The 24,725-nt window shown below is 41.9% G+C and overlaps 1 protein-coding gene across 2 annotated transcripts; it reads left to right on the top strand.

The window, feature by feature from the left end:
* Window positions 1-14: 14 nt before the first annotated feature.
* Window positions 15-24,707, top strand: LOC6498241. Of its 2 annotated transcripts, none has more exons than XM_001962334.4 (13): window positions 15-747; window positions 15,594-16,717; window positions 19,557-19,789; window positions 20,044-20,400; window positions 20,454-20,649; window positions 21,263-21,364; window positions 21,427-21,622; window positions 21,729-21,917; window positions 21,977-22,119; window positions 22,187-22,512; window positions 22,570-22,725; window positions 22,785-22,952; window positions 23,014-24,707. In XM_001962334.4, the coding sequence occupies exons 2-13, from the start codon at window positions 16,005-16,007 to the stop codon at window positions 24,030-24,032; spliced, it is 3,798 nt and encodes a 1,265-aa protein (XP_001962370.2). In that variant the 5' UTR covers window positions 15-747; window positions 15,594-16,004; the 3' UTR covers window positions 24,033-24,707. The 2 variants fall into 2 exon arrangements, with proteins under 2 accessions (XP_001962370.2, XP_032307482.1); XM_032451591.2 differs by lacking the exon at window positions 15-747 and adding an exon at window positions 15,364-15,416.
* The last annotated feature ends 18 nt before the right edge of the window (window positions 24,708-24,725 follow it).

The following is a 24,725-nucleotide window of genomic DNA, read 5'->3' as shown; positions in this document are numbered from 1 at the left end:
GAGCAAAATATTTTAACGCAATTAGAGTCGGAGCATCGTCGTTGTAGTCGCATCACGGCCAAGAGCCAGAGCCAGAGCCAGAGCCAGAACCAGAGGCAGAGCCAAAGCCAGAGCCAGAGCGAACGCGCACGCAGACGGACACGGAGCTCGGATAAATCGCAAGAAACGAGTGGAAACTAGAAAAAAAAGAAGCCCAAGAATAGAAAAACGGTTTATGTGTTGGAAAAAAAATTAGTTTGCCAGCAGGGGCTGTCAGCGGAAAGTGTGAATGCAGTGTGACCAGCAAAAAAAAAAATTGAACCTGAACAGACTCAATTAAGTGTGAAAACCTGCTGCTTGCAAAGACAAAACCACGCACACACACACACACACACGCAAAGTGAGAGTGTCAAGGAAGGAAAGAGAAGGGTATAGCGAGAGATAGAGAGGTGAAGGTGAAGCTGAAGGAGAAGCGCGAACAATTTGTTGAATACGTCGGCACCGTCACAAAAGAAAAAAGCGAAAGTGAACTCGAATGCAAATTGAACATAAACGGCAAGCAGAGAAGTCCTTTAATTTTTTCCCAAAGTGCCAGGATAAAAACAAAACTCTGATCAAATAAAACTAACTAGCTTCGAAAGGAAAGTTCCCAACGAAGCAAAAACAGCAGCAAAAAAAAAGGAGAAGAAAATTGGCGGCGCAAAAGTTAAAAGGAGGGACAAAGGCGATTAAGCAGCTTGCCAAGGACGAGGACCAACAGCGCGAAAGGTGAGCCCAAATAAGTCATGCAAAGGCGAAAGCACGAAACAAGCAAAAAAAAAAACAGAAGTGTACAGCCAAAGTTGCTCCTAGCGACAGGACGATGGGGCCATGAGAAAAAAAAAAAAAATAAAAACGCCCCAAACAGATTTTTTCCCTCTTGGAAAGTGACAGTCGTCGACGTCGCCTTGCAACGCCTCTGCCGCTGTCGCTGCTGACGGCGCAGCTTCTTGAGTTGCCGTTGCCGCCGCTGACGCTTTTCAATTCACCCTGAGCTCTGGAAATGGTGGGCGTTGGGAGAGAGTCTTTCCGCCTCCTCCTTACGCCTTCGCTTCCAGACTCTGCCACCACCCAACCACCCACCCACGACAGTTTGCTTTCTCAGTTTCCTGCCATAGAGGCGTTGTTGTTGTTGTTCTTGTTGTTGGTTTTCTTGTTATTCATAGGCAAACATAGGCAAACAAGCAGAAGCAAAGCAAAGAGCAACCTGCGTGGCTAGGACAACAACGGCTAGGATGGCTACGACAACGACAATGACGACAAAATGAAGAACAACATCAACGACCGCAGCGAGGGCGGTTCTCAAAATGAAATTAGCCAGGCTCGAATTGTTTAGGGAGACGAGCTGTTCGTTATTGGCCACCTTTTTTGGGTTAATTCCATCAAACAGCTCGGTCTGCCCCGAAAAGTATGCTATGGCTTGGCATCCCCAAAAGTGCCATCTTAATCCCATCAAACAGAATATCGTAGGAGCTCCTCACTTTCGGTTTCAACTGCCAGGAGTCATTGGCTCATTCCGGCCATAAAGTCAGTCCCTTTGACCTATATTACATAAATAATGATCCGATATGGTTTATGTTTTTCCTTCTTATCTCGCTTTTTCCCAATAAATTATTTGTTAAGCTTGACTTGTGTTTTATAATGTTTTAAGAGCACTTTATAATAAGTTTATATAAGTTTCTTTTCATTATTAAATTTATGAGTAGATTTAGAAAAGTTTTCAATGAAATGCTTGAAAGAAACTTTGATTATTATTTTTTTGTCATAACTTTTTTAAAACAACTTTTTTATAAGAAAAGTTTATGATCTGTATAGCAGGAAGTCTATAACTTGACTTAAATAATAATAAGTTAATGAATTATAAATCATATTAATTTTAATATTATAATTATTTTTAATAAAAGTTGTCTTGTGTTTTTAGAATGAATATTTTAATCATAAAACCCCCTTTTGTTTGTACAATTATTTAAAAAATCTTTTTAAGCACAAATCTTAGTTACCTGTAATAGATTTTTGATCCTTTATCTTAAAATGTCCTTGACTACCATTAGAACAGCCCTCGTTCGGTCGTCGGCTGGCGATGGCGGCAGTGATAATTCATGTCCCGCTGACATTTTTGGGTCAAAAAACTAAAATATTATGTGGTGGCTCTGCCATTCATTTCGCTGAAGTGTGTGCGTGAGCTTGTCTGGGTTTCGGCCGCCCTGTGTATATGTATATGTTTGTTGTATTTGTGGTTTGTAGTCATTATTTCAACCTTCAGAGGACCAAACCAGGCCTTGCTATCTATCATCCCACAGCTGGCTCGGAGGCGGGGTGCGTTCCGGCAGAATAAAATTGCATCCGGCGCCCCAAACAAAAGACTGTTGACCAATTTCGCTTAAACATAAAACAGGGGAAAAATTACCAGCGATCCTGGCAGAGGTTCAATCCTACGCACACGCACACACACACACACACACGAACACTTACATCAAATAGCAACAAACAAGGCAAGGACAGTATAGAGGACAGGACACAAATACACCAAACAAACACATTCGCACAGGAAGGCAAACAGAAATGAATTCATAGTAAAAGTCTTAATTGAAATTTTTGCTTGAAATGTGTGCAGAGGGGATTTTTTACTGTTCTGCGGCACCTAAAATGAAAGGCGATGTGTCCGTGTCCATGTCCATGGCGGTCCCTGTCCCTATATATATCACATCCATATAACATATACTCTCGTGTATACTATATAGAAAAAAAAATATATATATATCCTGGGTGTTTCGCTGGCGGCAACTTTGTGTGCTATCCAGTCTTGGGACAGGCCGAGGGACGAGAGAAAATGGCAAAAGTCCTGGCCTGTGGTGTGAACACGGATCTGTTGTGCAGAGCAGCGTGAGAGTGAAAGAGGTCCTAGAGGACTCCTAGCATGAGGTGGGGCACGGTGGGGCTTTGTTTAGCTCTTGGCTTTACCTTTGTATCATATTCTTTTATTTAACTTTGTGTATGTGTTTTGTATTTCTATTAGACTGCGCCTTCCATTCCACCAATGCCAGCCACTCCCCCTCCACTAGGTGGAGAGGCAATCAACGTATCCAAAGAAATGAGTTAAATGTTTGATTACAAAATTGCATTCAACGCCTTGGAGAATTTTCTCTTCTTAATTTGGAATTCGCAATATCGTTACTCGAACCGGGAATTGAGAATCAAATTAAGAAGCAATCACCTAAAGGAATGCAATAGAGTACACTTTTCATTAGATTGCCAAGTATGTATAGGATGTGATACACCCCATCGCACTTGTTCAGTTAATTACATGAAAAAGTTAGTTCGAATATGTAATTACCCCACTGCATACATACATCCGTGAACTTTAAATAAGTCCAATAATTGGGATAAAAACGTTTATTCTTGTCCAATGAATAATAATTGTTCAACGCAAATAAATGTAAATTTTTATTTACTTTTTAAAATCTGTTTGGTTGTGATGCGAAATATAATCAATTAAAATAATTGGTTCCTATCGAAGCTGATTGACGTAATTGCTCATACGTGATGTGGTCGGCAAACAAATTTATAAAAATATGAATAATAGAAAAAGGCATTTTAAAGCGACAGTTTTGGTTTAATAATTATAACATACAATTTATCCTTTGAGAGTTTAAATAAAATTAAAATTATATTGTAGAATATCCTATGTGACTAGTTTCTTAGCTATTTTCTGTCCAAATTCTCTATGCAAAATTTGCAAAAAACATAAAACGACTAAAACCTGACCTAAACTTTAACAAAACTTGGCTTCAAACATACTTCTTAGGTAAAAGTTATTGGATTAAACATTAGCCTGGCTGGAATGGCGCCCAAAAGTCTGGCCTGGTGCAGCCGATAAGTGAACACTTCTGCCCGCAAACACCCGATTATGGGTCTATAGTTGTCTAGTTCAAAATATTTCTTATCGAAAGTGGAGAATTAACAAATGACAAAGAGATTAGGGGACATAAGTTCTGGCAAGAAATCTACATGGCTATAACACAAGATCCCACACGTTGAGGCACACCCCCCTGTGTGAGGGAGGACCGCCCCAAAGTCATTTGCTTTGAATGGCGAATGAATCTGAATCGAAATGTTGTGTTGGCTAAAATTTATGTGTCTATTGCTAAAGGATTCTATGAAAAAGGGACACAAAGGAGACACTGGGCCTCAGAGGGGCTGTAACGAAAAAGACCAAGAAGAGGAAGAAGAAGGGGCGGCTCAAAAGGGTGGAGCGCGTGCCACTTCCACGCCCCCAAAAGCCCCCCGCCTTCACCTAGAAACTGACAAATACCCATACATACACACACGCAATTACACGCCCACTTTGCTTTATCTTTGTAACTGTTACAGAACTTGGCTTCATCTTCATCTTCTCCGGCTTTTTTTCTGTGTGTGTGTGTGTCTTGACTTTTTTTTATATTTCTGCAAATGTGTGTGTATGTGTTTATCTTAGCCAGAAGCTATATAGTTTATCTATGTGCATGTTTGTAGTTTTACCGGCAGTCCGCAGTCCGCAGTCGGCAGTCGGAGTTTAGCGGCTGGTGTACACTTTTCCGCACTTATTCCATATTTAAGAGGCAATTTATATTCCCTTTTTTTTGCAACCGCTCGCAGGCCTTCTACGGTATCTCTCTCTCTAGCCCCCACTCCATCATCAACTGCGTCCAGCGGTCTATTCAGGCTGCCATTCAACTTCAGCTACAGTTTCCGTTGCTCTCGACTCTGGTCTGTGGACTGTTTCTGATTCTGTTTCTGATTTAGCCGCGCCAACATAGCAACAAAAAAAAAAATTGAGAAGAAAAAAAAAAGAAAACATGCGCCTACCGCCCACTAAGCAGCAGCAAACAGAAGCTAGATTAACATTGCCAAAGCCTCGGCATCCCAATCCACCATGCTCTTGGTCGAATCGGTCACCCACCCAGCAGCCACCACCATCCCATCCTGTGGCTGCTGCGGCTGTCAGTAGCCAATTATCATTTTTTGAAATGAATAAAAACGCTGTCTGTCGACGTTCTTTCTATTCGTATGACTGGTGTGCGTGTTTCCACGTACCATCCGCATTCTCCTCGTCGTCATCCACGAGATGCGAGTGTATCTAAATGGCATTTCCATAGCCACCGTTGCCACGGTCTTAGTCATCTCTGCCAGTCGCTTTGCACCTTGCGGCTACTGCAGCTCCTCCCATTCCTGATCCCAATCCCATTCACTGCTCCCGGCTTTCGGCTTTTCGTAGCTTTTCCTGCTTTTTTATTGTGTCATAAATTATTCAAACGTAAACATCATCAGCAGGCAGCAGGCAACGGATCAGGATAAAGATGAGGCTCAGCCCCACGGTCTATCTCTCAATGCTCTCTACAGAGTCCTGTTTCCCTCCTCATTATCAGAGGCAGACGTTTAACGCACACTTTTCCCACCCACACTCGACCATAATCGTACACGCGTATATCCTGGCCCTCTGCACGAGCCTGTTTCTGTATCTCCCGCAGGCTAAACACACTGGTCACGACTAAATTTGAAAACTTTTTAGCATTAAGATACTAAATCAATACAGTTTAAATAGTCGGGCAACTTCTTTAGAGATTTTATCATAGTTTTTGATATTTTTTCCCAAAATAAGTTTGTTTTAATTTAAGCAGAAAAAGTAAACAGATTTTAATTGGACAGAAAACAGAAACCGAACATGATCAGACACTAAGGTAAAAAAAATGCCTATTATTTAATTTATTTTCCATTTGTCTGGCAATTTTTTACAAGGATACCTTTGAAACATGCCAGAACCAATTACAATGCATTTTTTCCCCATCAAAAGCAGATTGAATTTTCACAAATGCATTGTAATTTTAATCTGGCTTGCAATTGAAGACTTTTTTGCAAAGTTTTTACCCAAAAGTGATATTTGATTTACGCAAATTATTGTTTTGAAATGCCAAACAAATGGCTTGAACCAGTGTGCAATGATGCGGAAGCAATCGGAAGCATGACCCAGTCAGTCCTGGGCAGTCCTGGGCGTGGGTGGCGATGGATGATACGCGAGGACTTCGCACTCTCGCCGAGTCACTTCTATAAATAAAGAAAGGGCGGCCGGTCGAGTGGGGGGCGTGTATGCTGGTATGCTTCATGGTCGCCCCATCACTTGATAAATAAGTAGTGCACGTAGGCATTCGGCATAATGAAGCGAACACCCCCCCACACACAACTCCATCGAGCATCGCCTTCGAAAGAGAGGGGCACAGCAATTTGTTTGGCCCATGCGGCGTATACGTAATCACACATTGATATGCCATTTACTGGCCCGCCAGAAGCAGAAACAAAATGATGGGAATGAGTGGGAAGGCAGCATCACTTCTGACTGATTTATGCAGTCGATTTTGCAGTTTTAATTTTACGGCCTTTTTATTCGATGTTTTAAATGCCAACCGGAAGTGGCTCCACTCTTCTTTGCCTCGTGGCGTGCAAATTAAATTTATGCCCCCAACCTATAGTCCTCCTCACCGTGCTCCTCACCGTATTTACGAGCCACTACGAACTCTGACCAAGTCGTTACCCGACTCTGATTACATGTTAATTATCATTGCGTAATGAATTGCCCTTTTGTGCTCGCATGAGTTTACCCCACCGACTCACCCTTTTGGATTTTATATCCAGGAGTAATAAATGCTACCGACCTGCATGAAAATGCTGGAGGAATATAAAATATTCGGGCTATGGCGTGTGGCATGAGATCCTCTGTGGTGGCCTGGTCCTGATGCTGAGTGCTTTAATTGGGATGTAGGTACTCGAATAACTGCTCTATCTGTTTTAAAAATAACACTGTGCGACAAAAAAAAAAAAAACGAAATACACTTGGGAAACGAGATAGTGTAGGTTGTTAATCTGGTCGAAGAGAACTCAAAAATATTTTTTTTATATTTTTGGAACCCTCCAATTTTTTTTTATTTAAAAAAAACCGTTTTTCGGGACTTTTTTGCGCTTAAAAATTCCTGAAAGCGTTTTTTTCAACCGATTTCAAAATTTTCGGTGTTTTTCAATAGTTAAATGTTGTAGCTTTTGAAAAAAAAATATATCTTCGATTTTGTTGAACAAAAAGGACAAAATTTTTACACCTGAAACTAAAGTTTTCGACTTTTATTCGTGTTTTTCGGATTTTGATGCCAGTTTTTCGGTAAAACTTACTAAAATTCTGTCATGTTTGCCACATATCAATGTTGTCTCATTCATTCTGAATAAAACGAGACAAATTTCATCAAAAAATAATGAAAATTGGTGAAGTTATAACGCTTTTCCCAAAAAAAGTCAACTCAACCTAGCGGGCGCTTCGGAGGAACAATGTGTATAAAAATAAGAGTATATTGCTTTCTTCTGACAAAAAGTTTGTCATTTATGCCACATATTAATATTGTCTCAATAATACTGAATAGAACGAGACAAATTTCATTAAAAAATAATACAAATTGTTGAAGTTATAACGCTTTTCCCAAAAAAAGTCAACTCAACCTTGCGTGCGCTCCGGAGTACCTGTGTGTATAAGTCAGGAATATGCTCTTCTTCTTATAGTGCTCCCATGGTTTTATTGACTTTTTTTGGGAAAAGCGTTATAACTTCAACAATTTGTATTATTTTTTAATGAAATTTGTCTCGTTCTATTCAGTATTATTGAGACAATATTAATATGTGGCATAAATGACAAACTTTTTGTCAGAAGAAAGCAATATACTCTTATTTTTATACACATTGTTCCTCCGAAGCGCCCGCTAGGTTGAGTTGACTTTTTTTGGGAAAAGCGTTATAACTTCACCAATTTTCATTATTTTTTGATGAAATTTGTCTCGTTTTATTCAGAATGAATGAGACAACATTGATATGTGGCAAACATGACAGAATTTTAGTAAGTTTTACCGAAAAACTGGCATCAAAATCCGAAAAACACGAATAAAAGTCGAAAACTTTAGTTTCAGGTGTAAAAATTTTGTCCTTTTTGTTCAACAAAATCGAAGATATATTTTTTTTTCAAAAGCTACAACATTTAACTATTGAAAAACACCGAAAATTTTGAAATCGGTTGAAAAAAACGCTTTCAGGAATTTTTAAGCGCAAAAAAGTCCCGAAAAACGGTTTTTTTTAAATAAAAAAAAATTGGAGGGTTCCAAAAATATAAAAAAAATATTTTTGAGTTCTCTTCGACCAGATTAACAACCTACACTATCTCGTTTCACAAGTGTTTTTTCACTGTCGCACCGTGTAATTGCATATGATGTTCATGTTGTTCCAACAATGTTATCGGAATTCCAGTAATGCGGGTTGGCTTTTTAGTCACCATTTAGATAATATTTATTGGCCAGTATTCTAAAAGGTAGATTGTTTTTAGTGGAGGTTTAAAAATAATTGACTTAGTCCAATAATCTGCGCAGAAATCTTGCAAATACGTTAAGACCAAAAAGAGTTCAACCACAATCCTTAAGAAGAGCTTAGCCAGACTTAGCCCCTCGAAAAACACAAATTCTCCCTCCGGATATCCTTTCAACTCACAAACATAAAAGTACCCAGCCACACACAAGCAAGTATGTACCATACATACACACATATGTATGTATGTTATGTGGAGGATAAGCAAAGTATGCATATTTGAACCGCCCCCGCACCTAGATACATACATAAATACATTAACAATACCTACAAAGGACCTACAAAGGAGCTGCTGCTTGTGTTTGTATATGTGCGCAGGCTCAAATTAATTCCATTGGCACCGATTGAAAGTTTTCGGTTCGCAGCAGCAATAAATTTCGATTGAATATATAAGCTGCAGGAGCAGCAAGGATGTACATTGTAGTGTACACTGTACACCATATAGGATATAGCATCAAGTGGCGCACACACATGCGCATATTTTGGCATTAAGTGCATCCTTTAATTTACATGCTCATTAAATTACAAACGATTTCAATTTCCGCAGCAGACAAAGTCGCCCAGGAATAGCGCTAAAATAAAAAACAAGAGAATTCCAAACTGAATGATGTATAAACTTGACTAGGCTCCGTTCGGGTTACTACAGTCGGAGAGGAGGCGGCTTAACATTTGCATTAAACCCATTTAATTATACTAAGTACATAGTAAATACGATAAGTGGAGTGCCCCAGCGCCAGAAACTTTCATGTTTACATTTTCGCAAGTACCTCGACTCCTCTCGATGGCGTCTGCCCAGCCACAGCCCCCCTAGCAAATGCCTTATTACACACACTACAAATTACTACAGGGAGTTCTCAGTACAACGAACTTGCCACAGAACTTGCAGAGGTATGATGCTTATTTAACTGATACTACTGTACAGTGGAGCAAACTATTAACAGCAAAGTCGAGTGGGGCATGTTGAATGTGTTTGCACGCCTGTTTGCCTCTTGCCGCAGTCATAAATAATTTATGCCCCTGTAATTTGGTCAACGTTACTTTAGTCATTGCCGCAGGAAGGGCCATCCTGGCATCCTTCATCTCCTACTCGTCCTTATCTCTATCTGTATCTGTATCTTCATTCCCATGTTAATCAGCCTCTACATGGCACATATACTCGTGTAGCCACCCACCCCCTCATATATGCATACAAACTTGCATAAATCAGCTTAGAATATGTTTCAATTGACCACAGTTGTCTCATTTACATTTTGTGTGCAGCAAGAACGTCCTTAGGTCATTAGGCGTCAAAGAATCCTTCGGGAGTAATTATAATTAGAATTGGAACTACAGACTACAAACTACACACTACACGGAGTGGAACAACAAAGTCATATGTGTGTTCTCCATAATTGATAATTATTTCATTTGACTTTGGGGAGGTATTTCATTCAACATTCATTAAAGGTGGCGAAAAGAGCCTTAGGAATTAATATTAAAGTCATGTTAAATACTCCAATGGGCATTGTGCCAAAATGCTGCAGGACGAATACATATATTTGCCATAATCTAGTTTTTTTGATTTTGTGTGTTCCTGAGCTCATACAAATTAAGTCCATTAAAAACCAATTTCCTCCCAGGACTAAAAACAAAAAAAAACCTAGATTTCACAAACTTATTTAACCTTCAGCATGATGTTCAAACTTTATTTTTCGATTTCCGCTCGAGGACCCAAAGGGTTGTGGCACTCTAATATGAAATGGCCGTAAATGTCAGACACATATTCGTATTCACTTTCCCCGTCTCTCTGGATCCGACTGGTTATGACAATAAATTTATCCAATCCCGACAATCGCATCTGAAAACAAATAGAATTGTTTTCTAATTACCAAATGGGTGTACGACCCTAATATAAATCTTTTTTTTTTGTTTTTTTTTTTTGGAAAAAGTGCCACTATGCAGACAAAGTGTGTCATCATTTGTGAGATGCGATGCGGAAGGAAAGTTCACTCTAGATGGTTTATTGACAAATTTCTTGTTATTTTTTCGGGGGCAGCAAAAATGCATTTCCGAATGAAATTCGCCAACTCGACAAATCCACATTCTGAACAACAACGGCACAAAAAAAATATCACAAATTGTGAGGCACAAAAAAAAAAATGAGAAAAAATAAGAAATGTAAAATGAGTGTGGGGAAATACATAACAAAGTTTGGGAAAATGAGAGCAAAAACGAGACCCAAAGAGCTTGCCAAGTGCCCGGTGTACCCTCCTACCGCTCAGACCCTTTTACCCGACCCGGGCCTCGCCCCTTTCCTGTCTTATTCGGTTGTGGATTCAAGCAGCCATGTAACCTCGTTTATTCTGCAGCATAATGAAAGGGGAAAGTTCTGTGATTTCACCGCCCATGGTTCCGGCGAATGCCATCCAGCAAAAGCGGTGCGTTTCTCTATTTGTGTGTGTCTGAGTGTGTGTGTGAGTCAGTCAGTATGTCCTGTACAAGTGTCCCTGTGTGTGTGAGTGAGGTGCAACAACGACGGCTGGCACTAAATGGCATTTGAAATGTTTTGTAGTTCCACATTCTGATGGTGGCCCACTCATTTCTGGCCTGGCGCATGGTTTTCGCCTTTTGCCATTTCGAGCAGGCGCTTCGTCCTTTTTCTGACAGTCTGGCAAATAGAGGACCTCTACACACAGACACACTAATACAGAGAAGCTAAAGGACGCACGGGCGCACGGACGCACACAAAAAAGGTCAAATGAGAATTATAATTTAAATGGCAAATAAAACAAAAAACACACAGCAAAGTTAAATGGGATAAGGGGGCATAATTCCTTTTGGTGCGAAATTGAAATTGCTATATAGGTCCTTGACACACAGAATAGGCCAGCCCAGCCCAGGCCAGCCTATCCAGCCGACAGAGTCCTTTGTGAGTCCTTATAGCTCGGCTGCTAATTATATCGCATTTTCATGATTGCAGCAAATGGGTTCATCAAACGATTTGCCAACGAGGGTCAAGTACATTATGCTTGGAATTTTCCAAAAAAACCATCTACGATTTAAGAGAAAATCTACGAAAAAAGAGAAAAAAAACTTGTTATAATAAATAACTTTAAGAGGGAAATATTATTCAAACCCAATTTCGTAGAAATCATGAAAGGAACATAAATATTCTCGACTTCTTTGAAGGACTAAAGTAAAGTAAAGTTTAAAAAGTATATTTTTTACAAAGAGTATTTTAATCAATAAATAATATTAAATAAAGTCTATAAAAAAATCGTATTGTATTTAATAAACAAGAAGCTTTGTATTCCGAAGGAACTTAAAGAAAAGCTTGGCCATTTTCTCATTTAATTGGGAAATTTAAAACTTTCCAACTATGTAGCTCCTTAAAGTTGGAATACATGCATATATTCGCCTAACAGTCTGCAGATTGTTATCAAATTTTCTTTTGTGAGCCACAACCAAGAACAAATAAAATAATATTGCGATGGAGCTGAAAAAAATTCAGCTCCATAAAAACTTAACCGACATTGTAGGGACCCAGTGGATGTGGCAGTAGAATTGGCAGTAGGGATGGGAGATGAGATGGTAGAAAAATCTGTATTTATTTTCATAAATATTTTTGCTCTTTTCCCGTCTATCAGCCGCCTGTCTATCTATTGTTTTTCCGCAGTATTCATCTTGCTCACTGAGACTCTGGCTTAAAGCTTATTTCCTCCTTTATCAAGGATTCAATTGAATGCTTGACTAAACGAAAGTTATTGCTTTGGTTTTTGGCTTTTCTTGTGCAATTTCCTTACAATTTTCAGTTGGCCTTATACAGTTTATTGAGATACATTTGTGATACTTATTAAAAAGTGCTTCAGCTTCATTCCATTCGATACGTCCAGCATCATCATCCCAGTCATCATCATCATCATCATCTGAATGCGGCACATCTCAGCAATTTCGAATTCTGTGCAATTGCCATAGCCCGTTCTCGTGCCACTGCCGTTGCACAATTGCAATTCCTGCGCAATTGTAAAATGCAACAATTTTTAATGCGTCTTGCAACTTTTATTTCCACTTTTAATGTAAAAACTTCAACCGGCGAATGGCAATGACAAGGCGAGGACGCGGACGAGGACGAGGACGGCAGCCGCCACTCAGCGCCCCAGTGGGCGCGGCACAGTGTGTGCTATTTTGCGGGTGGCTGCCATTTCTCCAGGCTCCTCTCGCCTTCGTTACCCAGGAAAAATTCCTACCACTGGGCACTCCACACCATCAACGAAGCCTCTCGAAAATCCCACATTTTGTGCCAATTTTTTTATTATTGCAAAATATCAGTTATAGTCCTACTTTATCTTCCCAACCACACCCAGGAAATTAAAAATCCAAGGCATGGCAAATCCTTAGCATATCTTTGGGAGCTCATCGCAGTGATTTTTTGAAAAAGTGGGAAACTGATAGTCGACTCTGGCAGACTCCAAAACCTGGCAGACATCGACGCCCCAAGGAACCATCATCTTATATCGTTTCATCTGCTTATTTTCGCCAGACTTTTCTTGGCATTCGAGAACCGAGCAAAAGACCTGAGTAAGTCGGGAGCGTAACATTTCCTGTTTGCGTTGCCATGATTTCCATGCCAGCTCCTCGCATTTCCGCTTCACCATCCGCCACACACACATCCATCTGAACTCACATCTGCATGTGTGAGTTCTTCCATCTTTTGCATTTCCATCGCCCAGATGCTGTGTGTGAATGAACGCTCGTGGATACACGTTCTTAGGTTTTTTTTCTTTTTCTTATTTATTTTTTGCCCCTCTGGGCCGACGCCTTTCATGGGAAAATATGCAATTTTATCGGTCTTTACAGATTTCCCATACAATCGTTCTGGGGTGGCGGCTAAAGTATAAAAAAAAAAAACCTAGAAACGGCATAAAGAGCTAAAGAAAACGCATGCCATGAAAGACATTTGCCAAGCAAAGCGAAATAAAAAGAAAATGTAAATATTTATCATCCCGGAGACAAGCGTTACTTCGTCCGCAAAGAACTCTTTTTTCCAGCAGGAGCAGTCCTCCAAACATTAAAGAATTTTTATAAGCATAAAGTACTGCTGCTGATGCTCCAGCTGGTGGTCCTGCAGCAGAGATGCCATTTTCAGCTTTTAGTTAATTGAAACGATGAAATTTATTCGAAAATCCCTGGCATCCGTATCAGCAGAATCAGGCAATGACTCAGGCCAAAACCCGTACACAGAAACCAAAGACAAGTAAAGACACCAGCAATTTTTTTCGTTAAAAACGTGCCGACATTTTGGTTGTCAACATATACAGACAAACTCACACACTCTCATATGCCAGGATGGCAGGCAGGCCGGCTGGCAGGATGGCTGGCTGGATGGCAGGACGAGAGAGAAAATGTTAAGCTGCCCATGGGCCATACTATCCGGGTCCGCAGCATAGTTAAACTTTAGTTTTATGGCTGCAATTTAGTGAAATGTGTGCTTGTTTAGCTTAGCTCAACTGAACTCGACTCGTCTCGTTTTCAGACCGTTTCTTCACTGTGTTCTGGCATTGTTTTATTTTTGCCAATTGTTTAGCTTTATAAAATATACGGATTTAAACAGCTCTTCTCTGGAAAGCTCGGAAAGCAGAAGATATATGAGTATATGTTGTGCCGGCTGTGCACTCCGAGCACTCTTATTTCGACCCAGACCGGCCTCCTGGACTCCGGTCTCCGGGACCTTCTAAAACCCGCATAACAGAAACGGCAACATTTGTTAATGAGGCCCAAAAGAGCTTAGGAGTCCATAACACTCGTGGTCCACAATATTCTGGGTGTGTTTTGTGCGGTTAAGTACATTAAATTAACACCTAAAAGGTTGACAGATTTACACATTTTTATCTTAACCCAAATAAAGCCCATTCTCCACATCCACACCCACCTCCCAGTTGAAGAGCCCCCGGAGAGTGCGTAGCCTACATTAGGGATTAACGTTGTAATGTGATGAGAGGGTTATGCGTATTTCTATGCAAATGGAGGAGTATTGTTCACAAATATGCTTGAAAAAGCAGGATTTATTTTTGGAAAAAGAATGCTTTTTTTTAATCAATTGTCTCTAACATCATCCGTCAATGAAGTAGAGCAAACTCTAACAATAATCACATGCCTAAATGCCTATTTCTCTGCAAATAGAAGACTATTGTTCTCTAAAATGATTGCAAAAAGCATACTTTGAAGACATTTAAGAATGTATTTTTGACTAAAGCATGCTTTTGTTGAGTCGATTGTCTAAAAGATCGCCCGTCAATGCTGTAGAGCCAGTTCAAACATCAATCACCTGTGTTTTATTTCCCATAAAGCCCATTCGCTAAACTAGTTCGCTGCGATCCCACACGTTTGCAATCATCCTTTACTTACGCTCATACAAAAGCCACACCAGCGGCAACAGGATGTGCAGGAGGTGTGGGAAAAATGGCTGGAAACTGGCTAGATGGTGGGGGGGTGGAAGGAGGGGAATTCTTGCTAAGAGCAGACGGCGAGGTCAAACGGTGCCATCGCAAAAGCGCTTTGCACCTGCAGCTGCAGCAGTAGGAGCAGTTCAACCCGATGCCACAAACGTGCCCCATCCTGAGGTGGCAGCCATAAAGTGGGCGCCAAAGCAGTCCCCATTACAGTACACTTGAAGAAAAATAGAATATTTATTTTAAGAATGAATGAAAAAAAAATAAGAGAAAGACTTTTTTAAGAGTTCAATTTTAGTATTGTATAAAATATATAATATAATAATTTATATACAGTCTTGAAAGAAATAAAAAGTCTTTAAATTTTCTTTAAAGAATGTCTGACTTCCGAGTGTAACAAGTAGACACAGTCGCCTTTGCCTTTGCTTCCACTGCTGCTTGGCCGGATGCATTGACCAAGGCTATTTAAGGATGCCATGCTCTGATGCGTGGCGCAGTTAAGACCCGAGCCTGACAGCGTAAAGGTCCTCGCCACGGTACAGCACGGTACGGCATGGGACTGCATCTTTGCTCCGCCAAGCAATCTGCAATCTCATAAAAGGAAAATAGAATCCCCAGCATACCATCCACCCCGGCACCGTCTTATGCACCCCTTTTCTCCAAATTGGTTAGCGTGTTGAAACTAATTCTCGTACTTTTTTTTCGCTTTTCTCGCATTTGCAGAAATTTCCACACACGAGCAGACAGCCAGAGCCAAAGGATTGGATATCGGAGACGGAGACACAGACGCTGAAATCGCAGCTCTAATAGAGCAGAGGCCAACACGTTCGGTGTATAATATTTGAAATCAAAGCGTTAGGGTCCAACCATGACGACGCTGCACATGAATCAGAAGCTCAACATGCGCACAACGGCTGTCAAAATGAAAAGGACACGGTACCCAGCATCCTGTCCTTCCCGGAGTGTTCGTCTTCATCTCCATCTCCGTCGAAGCTACAGCCACTGCTGCCACTATATTCACAGTCACAGTCACAATTTCTATCCAATACCAAGTCCAAATCCAAAACCAAGTCACAGTTCGATACCCATGGCCGGAAAGTGTCACAAACAACCGGAAACTGGCCGGGCCAATTGATGCTGAGGACGTCAAGAGCAAGGCCAAGGAGCCATCTGACACAAACTAAGATAATTCAATCGCGTTTTCTACATATTTACGGTTTACTTTGCCTCGGTTCCTTGATGGGTTGCATTAGAACTATTTGTGCTTCAATTGTGCAGCAAACGGTTGCGGAAGCGGATGGAGCAGATAAAGAGCGGGAAGCGGAACCGGAAACGGGCGCAGGAGCACGAGCTGAAGCAGGATCAAGAGAAGGAGCAGAAGCTAAAAGAAGAGCGGAAACAGAAGCGGATGCGGAAGCGGATGCCCGCATCATGGCAACGGGAATTTGCATTATAAGACTGATAACATTAAAGAGATTTCTAGAGATTTCCACAACCAACGAACACAATCAAAGGCGCCAGCAATCAGCAACGTCAGCTGGAGTCACCAGCCCCAGGAGTAGGCGGAGACATCCCCATTCTCATCCGGGACAACCCGGACATACAGCCAGCCATCATACAGCAGGACACCCGGAGGCGTGCTGGCGCCACCAGCTGACGCCGAGCACACTGCTAATGCTCTTGCTGCTCACCAGCCTGTGGCCAGATTGCTGCGACTGCCTCCACGGTAGCAGCAACACCGTCAAGACCAAGTACGGCCTGCTGCGGGGGATTGTGGTGCGCTCGTCGCCGTTGGTGGAGGCATTCCTGGGCATTCCCTATGCCTCACCGCCGGTGGGCAGTCTCAGGTGAGTAAAGTCGTGTGGTGTTGCACAAGATTATGCTATCCGGTGGGTCGTGGGTTGATAAAATAAGTAGTCAAGTGGAGATGACAGCGTGTCACGCACTCTGCTCGAGAATTTGAAATTTAAGTAACATCACATATACTAGTTTAGTCGTTTCTAGCATTGTTACGATAATTACTTATATTTAAAAAAGTTTCGATGTGTTTTAGTTTTCTTTTTAATTAAATAGCTTCTTAAAGAAACACAGAAGGTATTCACAATACCTTTAATTTTTTATATTATATGTAAGTCCTTTGCTTATATGCTGCCTGAGCAGAAAAGGACCCTTCGTGACACGCTCTCATCTCCACCAGAGATATCACAATCAGGACGCCACATGGGGGTCGTCTCAGGCTGAAAGGCTGGGCTCTTTTGGCCAACTTTTTTTCACACTGCGCCCCTGCGCAACTTTATCCAAAGCAATTTTAATAATTATTCTCATGAAATATGTGTGTGGATGGTGCTTGGCAGCAGTACGGTCGTCCGGCCGTAGTATGGTCCCAAAGTCCGGAATCCGGGCCTCGTAGTCCGTAGTCTGTTGTCGAGACCTCCCACAATCGCGTTGCCTGAAAGTGAGAAGTTTACGGACCTCTCGGCCCCGGAAATCCCAAAGCATTGTTTGAGGATTTAAAGTTCCGCAGGGACGAGAGACGAGAGTCGCTCGTAATGAAGCCAAAGTGCTACTTCGAATTAATCCGCAACTTTGCTCTGTATACCTAACAATTAAAAAACTTTCTTCCGGGAGTTAGTTTTTCTGTGGAAAGGTTGGTGGTGCAAAGGGAGAGGTTGCGATTTTAAAAACAGTAAACTTCCGCGAGTGTTTCTCTCGAGGAATCAGCGAAGCCATTCCACACCCAATTAATAACAAAACAGTTGACGTTAGAGGTCCGGACTCCGGAATCCGAATGGTGGAGAAGAGTCGGGAACTGTGAGGACAGTCAGGAGCTAAGGAGGAACCTGGCAAATCAAGGACCTCTGAGCCACAAAAGTTCGATAAGCCATTTCAGGAGTTGATGGTATTGAACGACAAGCGAGCGAGAATGGAAAACTGAGCCCCCGAGCGAAGTTTTGTGGGGAATATTACAAAAGTTTTCCGTTACTCTGGAAGGACTTTCACACACTTTCTCTCTTTCTCTGACACACAGAACAATACAGATACAAACTCACATACACATACACATGGACAGCTTGAAGGCTCGAAGGAGTAAAAAGCTTTGTGTGACATGCATGAACAACAAGTGTGTTTGATGAAGCGATTGGATGAAGTACTTAAAGGGTCCTTCAACAGCCATCCAACCACCTCCATTTGGCAGGAGCGTACACAGCACCGAACACCGAACACCGAGCGTTGAACACAATGTTGTTTGCTTAGCCACAATTCATGAAAATTGTTCTTTAATTACTTCCTGTGGCAAAAGTGTGACGCCTGCCAAAAGTGAGCCAAGCCGAGCTGAGTGAATGAAGTCGTTTATGATTGTGGTTCATTATCATGCAGCAACAGATGTCGAAAATCGGCACAAAGAAGTTAATCAAATGCCTGGCAAGGGACCTTATGAAAATTTTCCAGCTTATGCGGAAAAGTCTGCAGCCGTGTAGATAAGACTTGTAGGGATTTGTGATACGGTCGGAGGGTGGCATACCAAAGGTAATTAATCAAGCGCATCTGTCGCCTTTATTTCTAATCAAAAATTCCCCAGAATATATGTATATGATCTCGTGGGAATTCCGAATAGCTGAGTGAAAATACCATCGAAAATCGAATTCTATTGAAAGCTTTCAATATTTTATTGTGTTATTTATATTTTTCTATGTGGATCTAAGCTTGTTACTGCATATATTCATGTTTTCAGATGCAAAAGCATAAAATTTCGGGTCAATGCTGGGTAAAAATTCAAAATTCCGAGTACGCAAAACAAAAATAAAATAGCGAATAAAACGCTTGCTGTTAACACTCGAAAAAGTTTCAAACAAAAATTGTTATATTCGTTTATAAATAGTTTATAGCCTAACTTTTTCCCAGGGCTTTATGTCGAAAAAGTATTAATTTTCGCAAGCGAACATGTCGAACGGGTTTTTGGGGGAAGTGGGTGGTACTATACTATACAAGATGGGGGCATGGAGCATGGAGCATAGGGAGGGATGTGGTAAGTTGCCAAAAACTGTACCAAAACCTATGAACGTGAAAATGCACACGAACCAAGTCACGTATAACTGAAAAATTATGCCCGCCGCAAAGCGCGAGCTTTTTGTTTATGCGGTCCATTGTTTGCCTTTTCCCCGGATGGCCAAATGGAAAAAGAAACTTGGTTGGAGGGGTCGTCGGTAGGTTGCTGGCCAGGCCACAATGGAGCAAAAAACAATCAAAACGTTTCGCGTCAATTATCGTGTCATAAAATCAACATAGCTAAAGCGGCAGTGGCAGTCAAGTCATATTTATCGCTGATGCCTGTCCGTCCTGTCCTCTCCTGGCTCATTCAGTCCGTCCACATGATCGATGGATTTCAACGCAAAACAATAAAATGCACAATTAATCAAAAGCAGTTTGCAATTTTGATTGATGGGCGGTACTTAGTTTCTGTGTTTTACGAGCCCAGAGAATCCTTTTCCTCTTAAATCGCAAACCACCCACTGCTTGGGCCATATTCCAATAACCCAATATCCGTGAATGGGCCAACAACCACTAGCCCACTAGGTCAACAGCCCACTATACGTATACGTGATGTGATAGTTTGGTGGTGCCCATGTGGCCAAAATGGTTTATTTACTTATCGGAACTGTATATCGCTCACCCTTTATTCACCAGATTTATGCCCCCCATAACGCCCTCTACGTGGAAAACGGTTCGCAGCGCGGATCGATTCTCGCCCGTCTGTCCGCAGAACATCCCAATACCGCCCAACGGACCGGAGGCGTTGCTCGAAGTGCCGCGCGCCCGCCTCGCCCAGCTGCGGCGTCTGTTGCCGCTGCTCAAGAACCAATCGGAAGACTGCTTATACCTAAATATCTATGTGCCCTACGAGACGCGCCGCCAAAGACGTAAGTATTTTATTTCATTGTTCTCGACTATAAGAGTAAAACCTAAGCTTCCACCACTTCTAATGCCATATATTTGGTTTCGAGACTTTCAATTCCGTAGTGCATTGCAGTGTTTTTAAACTACAACTGCATGCTCTGCGGACTTGGCAGATTTGAAGACCAGGAGCAACTTTTAAGAACAATATTTAACAAAAAAGTGATTAATATTAAGTCATAACACTTTTATTAATCTTAAATATTATTGCCATTGCTAGGCAACATCGATGATACTAACGGCGAACCGAAAACCAAACTGTCCACTGTGGTATTCATTCACGGCGAATCCTACGACTGGAACTCAGGGAATCCCTACGACGGCTCCGAGCTGGCCGCCCACGGCAATGTCATCGTCGTGACAATCAATTTCCGTCTTGGAATCTTCGGATTTCTCAAGACCGGCGGCAAGGAGAGTGCCCAAGGAAACTTTGGGCTAATGGATCTGGTAGCGGGCCTGCACTGGCTCAAGGAGAACCTTCCGGCTTTTGGCGGGGATCCGCAAAGCATCACACTTCTGGGCTACGGCACAGGCGCTGTTCTAGCCAATATACTGGTGGTGTCACCCGTGGCGAGTGGTAAGATCCTTAACCTTCCTCCTTGAAATGTTTTATGAAGAAATCTTGTTCAGATTTAATTCAACGCACCGTTCTGGTGAGTGGATCGGCCCTGTCGCCGTGGGCGATTCAAAAGAATCCACTTTTTGTGAAGCGGCGCGTGGCGGAGCAGACAGGCTGCCATGGCGATATGTTGTATGATGACTTGGCCCCCTGCCTGAGGACCAAGAGCGTTGCCGAGTTGCTGGCGGTTAAGGTTGACCACCCAAGGTAAGTCTGCTGAATTCATAAATAAAATAAAATGAAGGAACAAATATTTATTCTTGAGTGGAGGGGTCATGTTTGTCTGTCTGCCATATTTCCCAAAAAAGTAGGCAACAGAAATGGCTTTATTTTGCTAGTTGAGCTGGTCTTTGTTGGCGCAGCTCATATTTTTCAAACTTCTGTGCCAATTGTCTTAAAATTTTAAGCACATCTTCTTAATATAATGTACCAGATACTGCTACATAGTTTTTCTACGCTCTATAGTACATTCAAACAAAATAACAATTATTATACAAAAAGATTTTATCGGACTAAATTTCATTTAAAAATGTCATCAATGAAAAGTATGAAAAACATGGAAAATAACATCGAGTAAAATATATTTGACATGTTTATCCCACTATCAACGAACACACTAAACTAATTACCTCAATTTAAATGGCTATTTTTAAACCAAATACATCCTGTTTTAAGTAGTGTCAGTGCACTGTATTGTTTGCTAATGGTCTGATTAATATTAGAAACATAAACATCAAACAATTATTGGATGTGTAGAAGTGATTTAATGAGTTTGTAGATAACAAATTGATATTTAATGTGACTCTATTTTCAACCGCAGATTCCTGGTGGGTTTCGCTCCATTTGTGGACGGAACTGTCATATCGCCCGGCGCCAATCCCCTGGGCAGCACCACGCTGCCCCTGGGTTCAGCTATTGTTAGGTAAGCTGGCATAAATTACCAATAGTTGGTATACCATTCAATGGTTATCCTTCGAATTACAGTACTTCAGGAATTGAATATGCAAACTTTCCGAAACGAGACCTCATTTTCTGCCTTACATCTGTGGAGTCCTATTTGGATTTGAGTGCCCAGGACTTGGAGTTTGGCTTCAATGAAACGCGACGGGATCGCATCCTGCGTACTTTTGTGCGCAACAATTTTCACTATCATCTCAACGAAATATTTGCCGTCTTAAAGGTAAGCTTTTAAGGACAAAACTATTAAGAATTAATAACCAATTTAAAACTTCTGGATATTGAATATTTTATTTCATGCCTTCAATATTTAAACATCGTTGTTTCAGAATGAGTACACCGACTGGGAAAAAGCCATACGTAATCCCTTGAGCTCCCGCGATGCCACACTGCAGTTTCTGAGCGACGGACATACGGCTTCCCCTCTGATTAAATTGGGCTACATGCACAGCTTGCGCGGAGGACGAACCTATTTCCTGCACTTTAAACACAAGACCATTGAGGAGGAGTACCCACAGGTGGGTGGATTACAAAATTCCAAAGGACTTAATTGAAATCATTCTTTGGTAAACTTTAGAGAACCGGCTCTGTGCGGGGTGAGGATGTGCCTTTCTGGTTGGGTCTGCCCGTGTCCCCGCTATTCCCCCACAACTACACCACCCAGGAGCGACAAATTGGCCGACTTATGCTACGATATCTATCCAACTTTGCCAAGACTGGGTAAGCTCTCTTTGGACTTGATAGTTTATATTATTTCATTTTATGACTATGATTTTCATCCCATTAGTAATCCGAACCAATCCACTGCAAGACCGACTCTGACCATTCCAAGCGAGGAGTCAGATGTCTCCCTCCACCAGCAGAAGAAACGCTCCACTGGCCTAATCCATCCTAACCTCAGTGAAGCCCTCAACCTGGCCGTGATCTACAACCAGCGGCGGAGCAATGCCATGCACGAGAGGAGATCCTACATCCGGCGAAGACTGCGGAGTAACGATGCTTCCTTTACCCAGCTGGGCATCTCAAGCGAAAAGGATGTTGGCAGCTACGATGGCGATGAGCTGCCCTTCTGGGATGCCTACGATGTGGTTAACCAACTATACGTGGAATTGGGTAAATAAAATAGTAATTAGTTGATAATATTGTATTTTATTAATGGATTGTTTTTAGGAAACAAGGCCAATATTCAGAGTCATTACCGGGGCCATAAGCTGTCCATGTGGCTGAACCTCATCCCTCAGCTTCATCGTCACTTCAACATCAATGACCAGTCCATGAGGCATCATCAGTTCCAGGACGACATGAACAACAGGGATCTCTACGAAGGTATTTATGAAGGAATTATTTAAATAATGGGATTTAAAACAACAATAATTCATCTTTAGGTGTTGTCCGTCCCCAACTGCAAACGAAGCCAGCTGAAGATGAGCACATCATCATCACGCAAAGAAGTAGGACTTCAACCACAGCACCACCACCTCCTAAGGACGCCACTCCTAATGCCACACAGGTCCTGAATCCTTCGGCCACCGGAGCCACCACCACCACAACTGGTAAGCTCAAGTTTTGGGAAAGACTCATTCTGATTCCTAACACCTTCCTTGTCTACTTCAGATTGCAACATCGATGGGGCCATGTCTGTGTCCGAATTGACAACCACACAATCGCCGAAGGACAATCAGACCGGTCGTGTTCGCGTGGAAACTCAAAAAGATCTGGCCACGGCATCGACGGGAATCATTGGCAACCTGGAGCTATTGAGACGTCTGGGCGGCAAGCAGTTCCAGAGCTATACAACCGCACTAATTGCCACCGTGGCCGTGGGCTGTTTCCTACTCATCCTCAACGTGCTGATATTTGCCGGCATTTACCACCAACGCGAGAAGCGGGCCAGGGACGCCAAGACCAAGGAGGAGCTGCAGGAGAGCGACACCAGCAAGAATTCCAGCATGTTGAAGCTGAATGCTTTGATCAGCGGTGGCGGCGGAGGAGGCCATGGAGCCGGGGACATGGCAGACGCCTATACACTCAGTGGCTCGATAGTGGATAGTAAGGGTGGTGTGGGAGTGGTTTTTGGGGAATATAGCTGCTACGATGAGAAAACTAAGCAGCTGAAGGAGGAGAAGCTGTTGGTGGAACTGCCGCCGGCTTCCTCTTCTGGTCAGACTTCTCTCATGATGGACTCTTGGGGAGCTTGCTCCTCGAGCACTTTGGATCTGCTGAAGAACAAGCCGGGCGATCCTATCGAACTGGTCACCTACAACACTCTGCCCACGGTTATGGAGTCCACATCAGCACTCAGCAGCAAGCGGGGATCTTTTGTGGATGCCACTCTGCAGTTCAACTGTCCCCAGCAATTCGATTATGCGGTCCAGTCCTCGGATCAGATGTCCTTCAAGGCGATAGAAGAAGCAGTTAAAGCGGCAGCTGTGAACGATTCGGAGATAACCCGAGATGATGATATTCCCGAACCGCCGCCACCGCCAAGGTCCTTTATTGCCGCCCAGCAACAACAACAGCAACAGCAGCAGACGGGCATCCTGCGGCAAACGGGTGCCGCGGGCAGCTCGACTACTGGATCGGGGAACACCAGCGGCAAAAAACGTGTACATATTCAGGAAATCTCAGTCTAGCAAGCATAGCCCATCTAGTAGCCTTATTTAATGTCCGCTTCTGCTCAGTTACTCAGCCGGTCTTTACCAACTCGGACTGGTCACGGACGCCGTTCTGAAATTCTCGATGAGTCATGAATCTCCCATAAAAACTATTCGGTTTCACACAAAATAGTTTATGCTTTTAATAAAAAAGTAACATGTCTTTTTTATTTGAAAGAAACTCCACTCCTTGTGACCATTTCGAGTTTGCCAAGTTCGGCTTCTTTGTACTTAATTGTTTCGTATTTTAATTCCCCTGCCTTCGACTTCTAATCAAAAAATTCTTTCAAAAATCATTTACTGAGTTTTCAGACCTGAATGCCAAAAAATAGTACGTATTATGTATGTTTGTACATTATGTAAATGTTCCTTGTAGACGTGAATGCGATGATATTATGTAGGAATCATTTTTCAAATGTTATTATTGTGTGTATAGTTTATGTTCCTTTTTGATGTACGATTAGGATCTCATAATATTGTATTTGCTTGTTATTTAATAATTAGCGAAATCAAAAGAATATGTAACAAGCTTTTAAAAATTTATAAAAAGAAAAAAACGAAAAGGAAATACTATAACTATGATACACTTATTGTATTTAATGTATTGTAAAATATTGACTCTATTTGTATGAAATACATATGTATTAAAAAGTATATCAGGGGGAATCAGTG

The sequence above is a fragment of the Drosophila ananassae genome, chromosome 3R (assembly GCF_017639315.1).
Source record: "Drosophila ananassae strain 14024-0371.13 chromosome 3R, ASM1763931v2, whole genome shotgun sequence".
In the NCBI taxonomy this organism is placed as follows: Eukaryota; Metazoa; Arthropoda; class Insecta; order Diptera; family Drosophilidae; genus Drosophila; species Drosophila ananassae.
Note: the sequence above shows the minus strand (reverse complement) of the source record. Positions and strands in the feature narration are given on the sequence as shown.

What these genes read in the sequence shown, in the direction of transcription:
- LOC6498241 (XM_001962334.4), top strand. Translation starts at nt 16,005, where the DNA reads ATGCTGAGGACGTCAAGAGCAAGGCCAAGGAGCCATCTGACACAAACT. An exon ending in AAATATTTGCCGTCTTAAAG is followed by an intron (nt 21,623 to 21,728) that starts GTAAGCTTTTAA and finishes TCGTTGTTTCAG; the next exon opens with AATGAGTACACCGACTGGGA. An exon ending in AGCCACCACCACCACAACTG is followed by an intron (nt 22,953 to 23,013) that starts GTAAGCTCAAGT and finishes TGTCTACTTCAG; the next exon opens with ATTGCAACATCGATGGGGCC.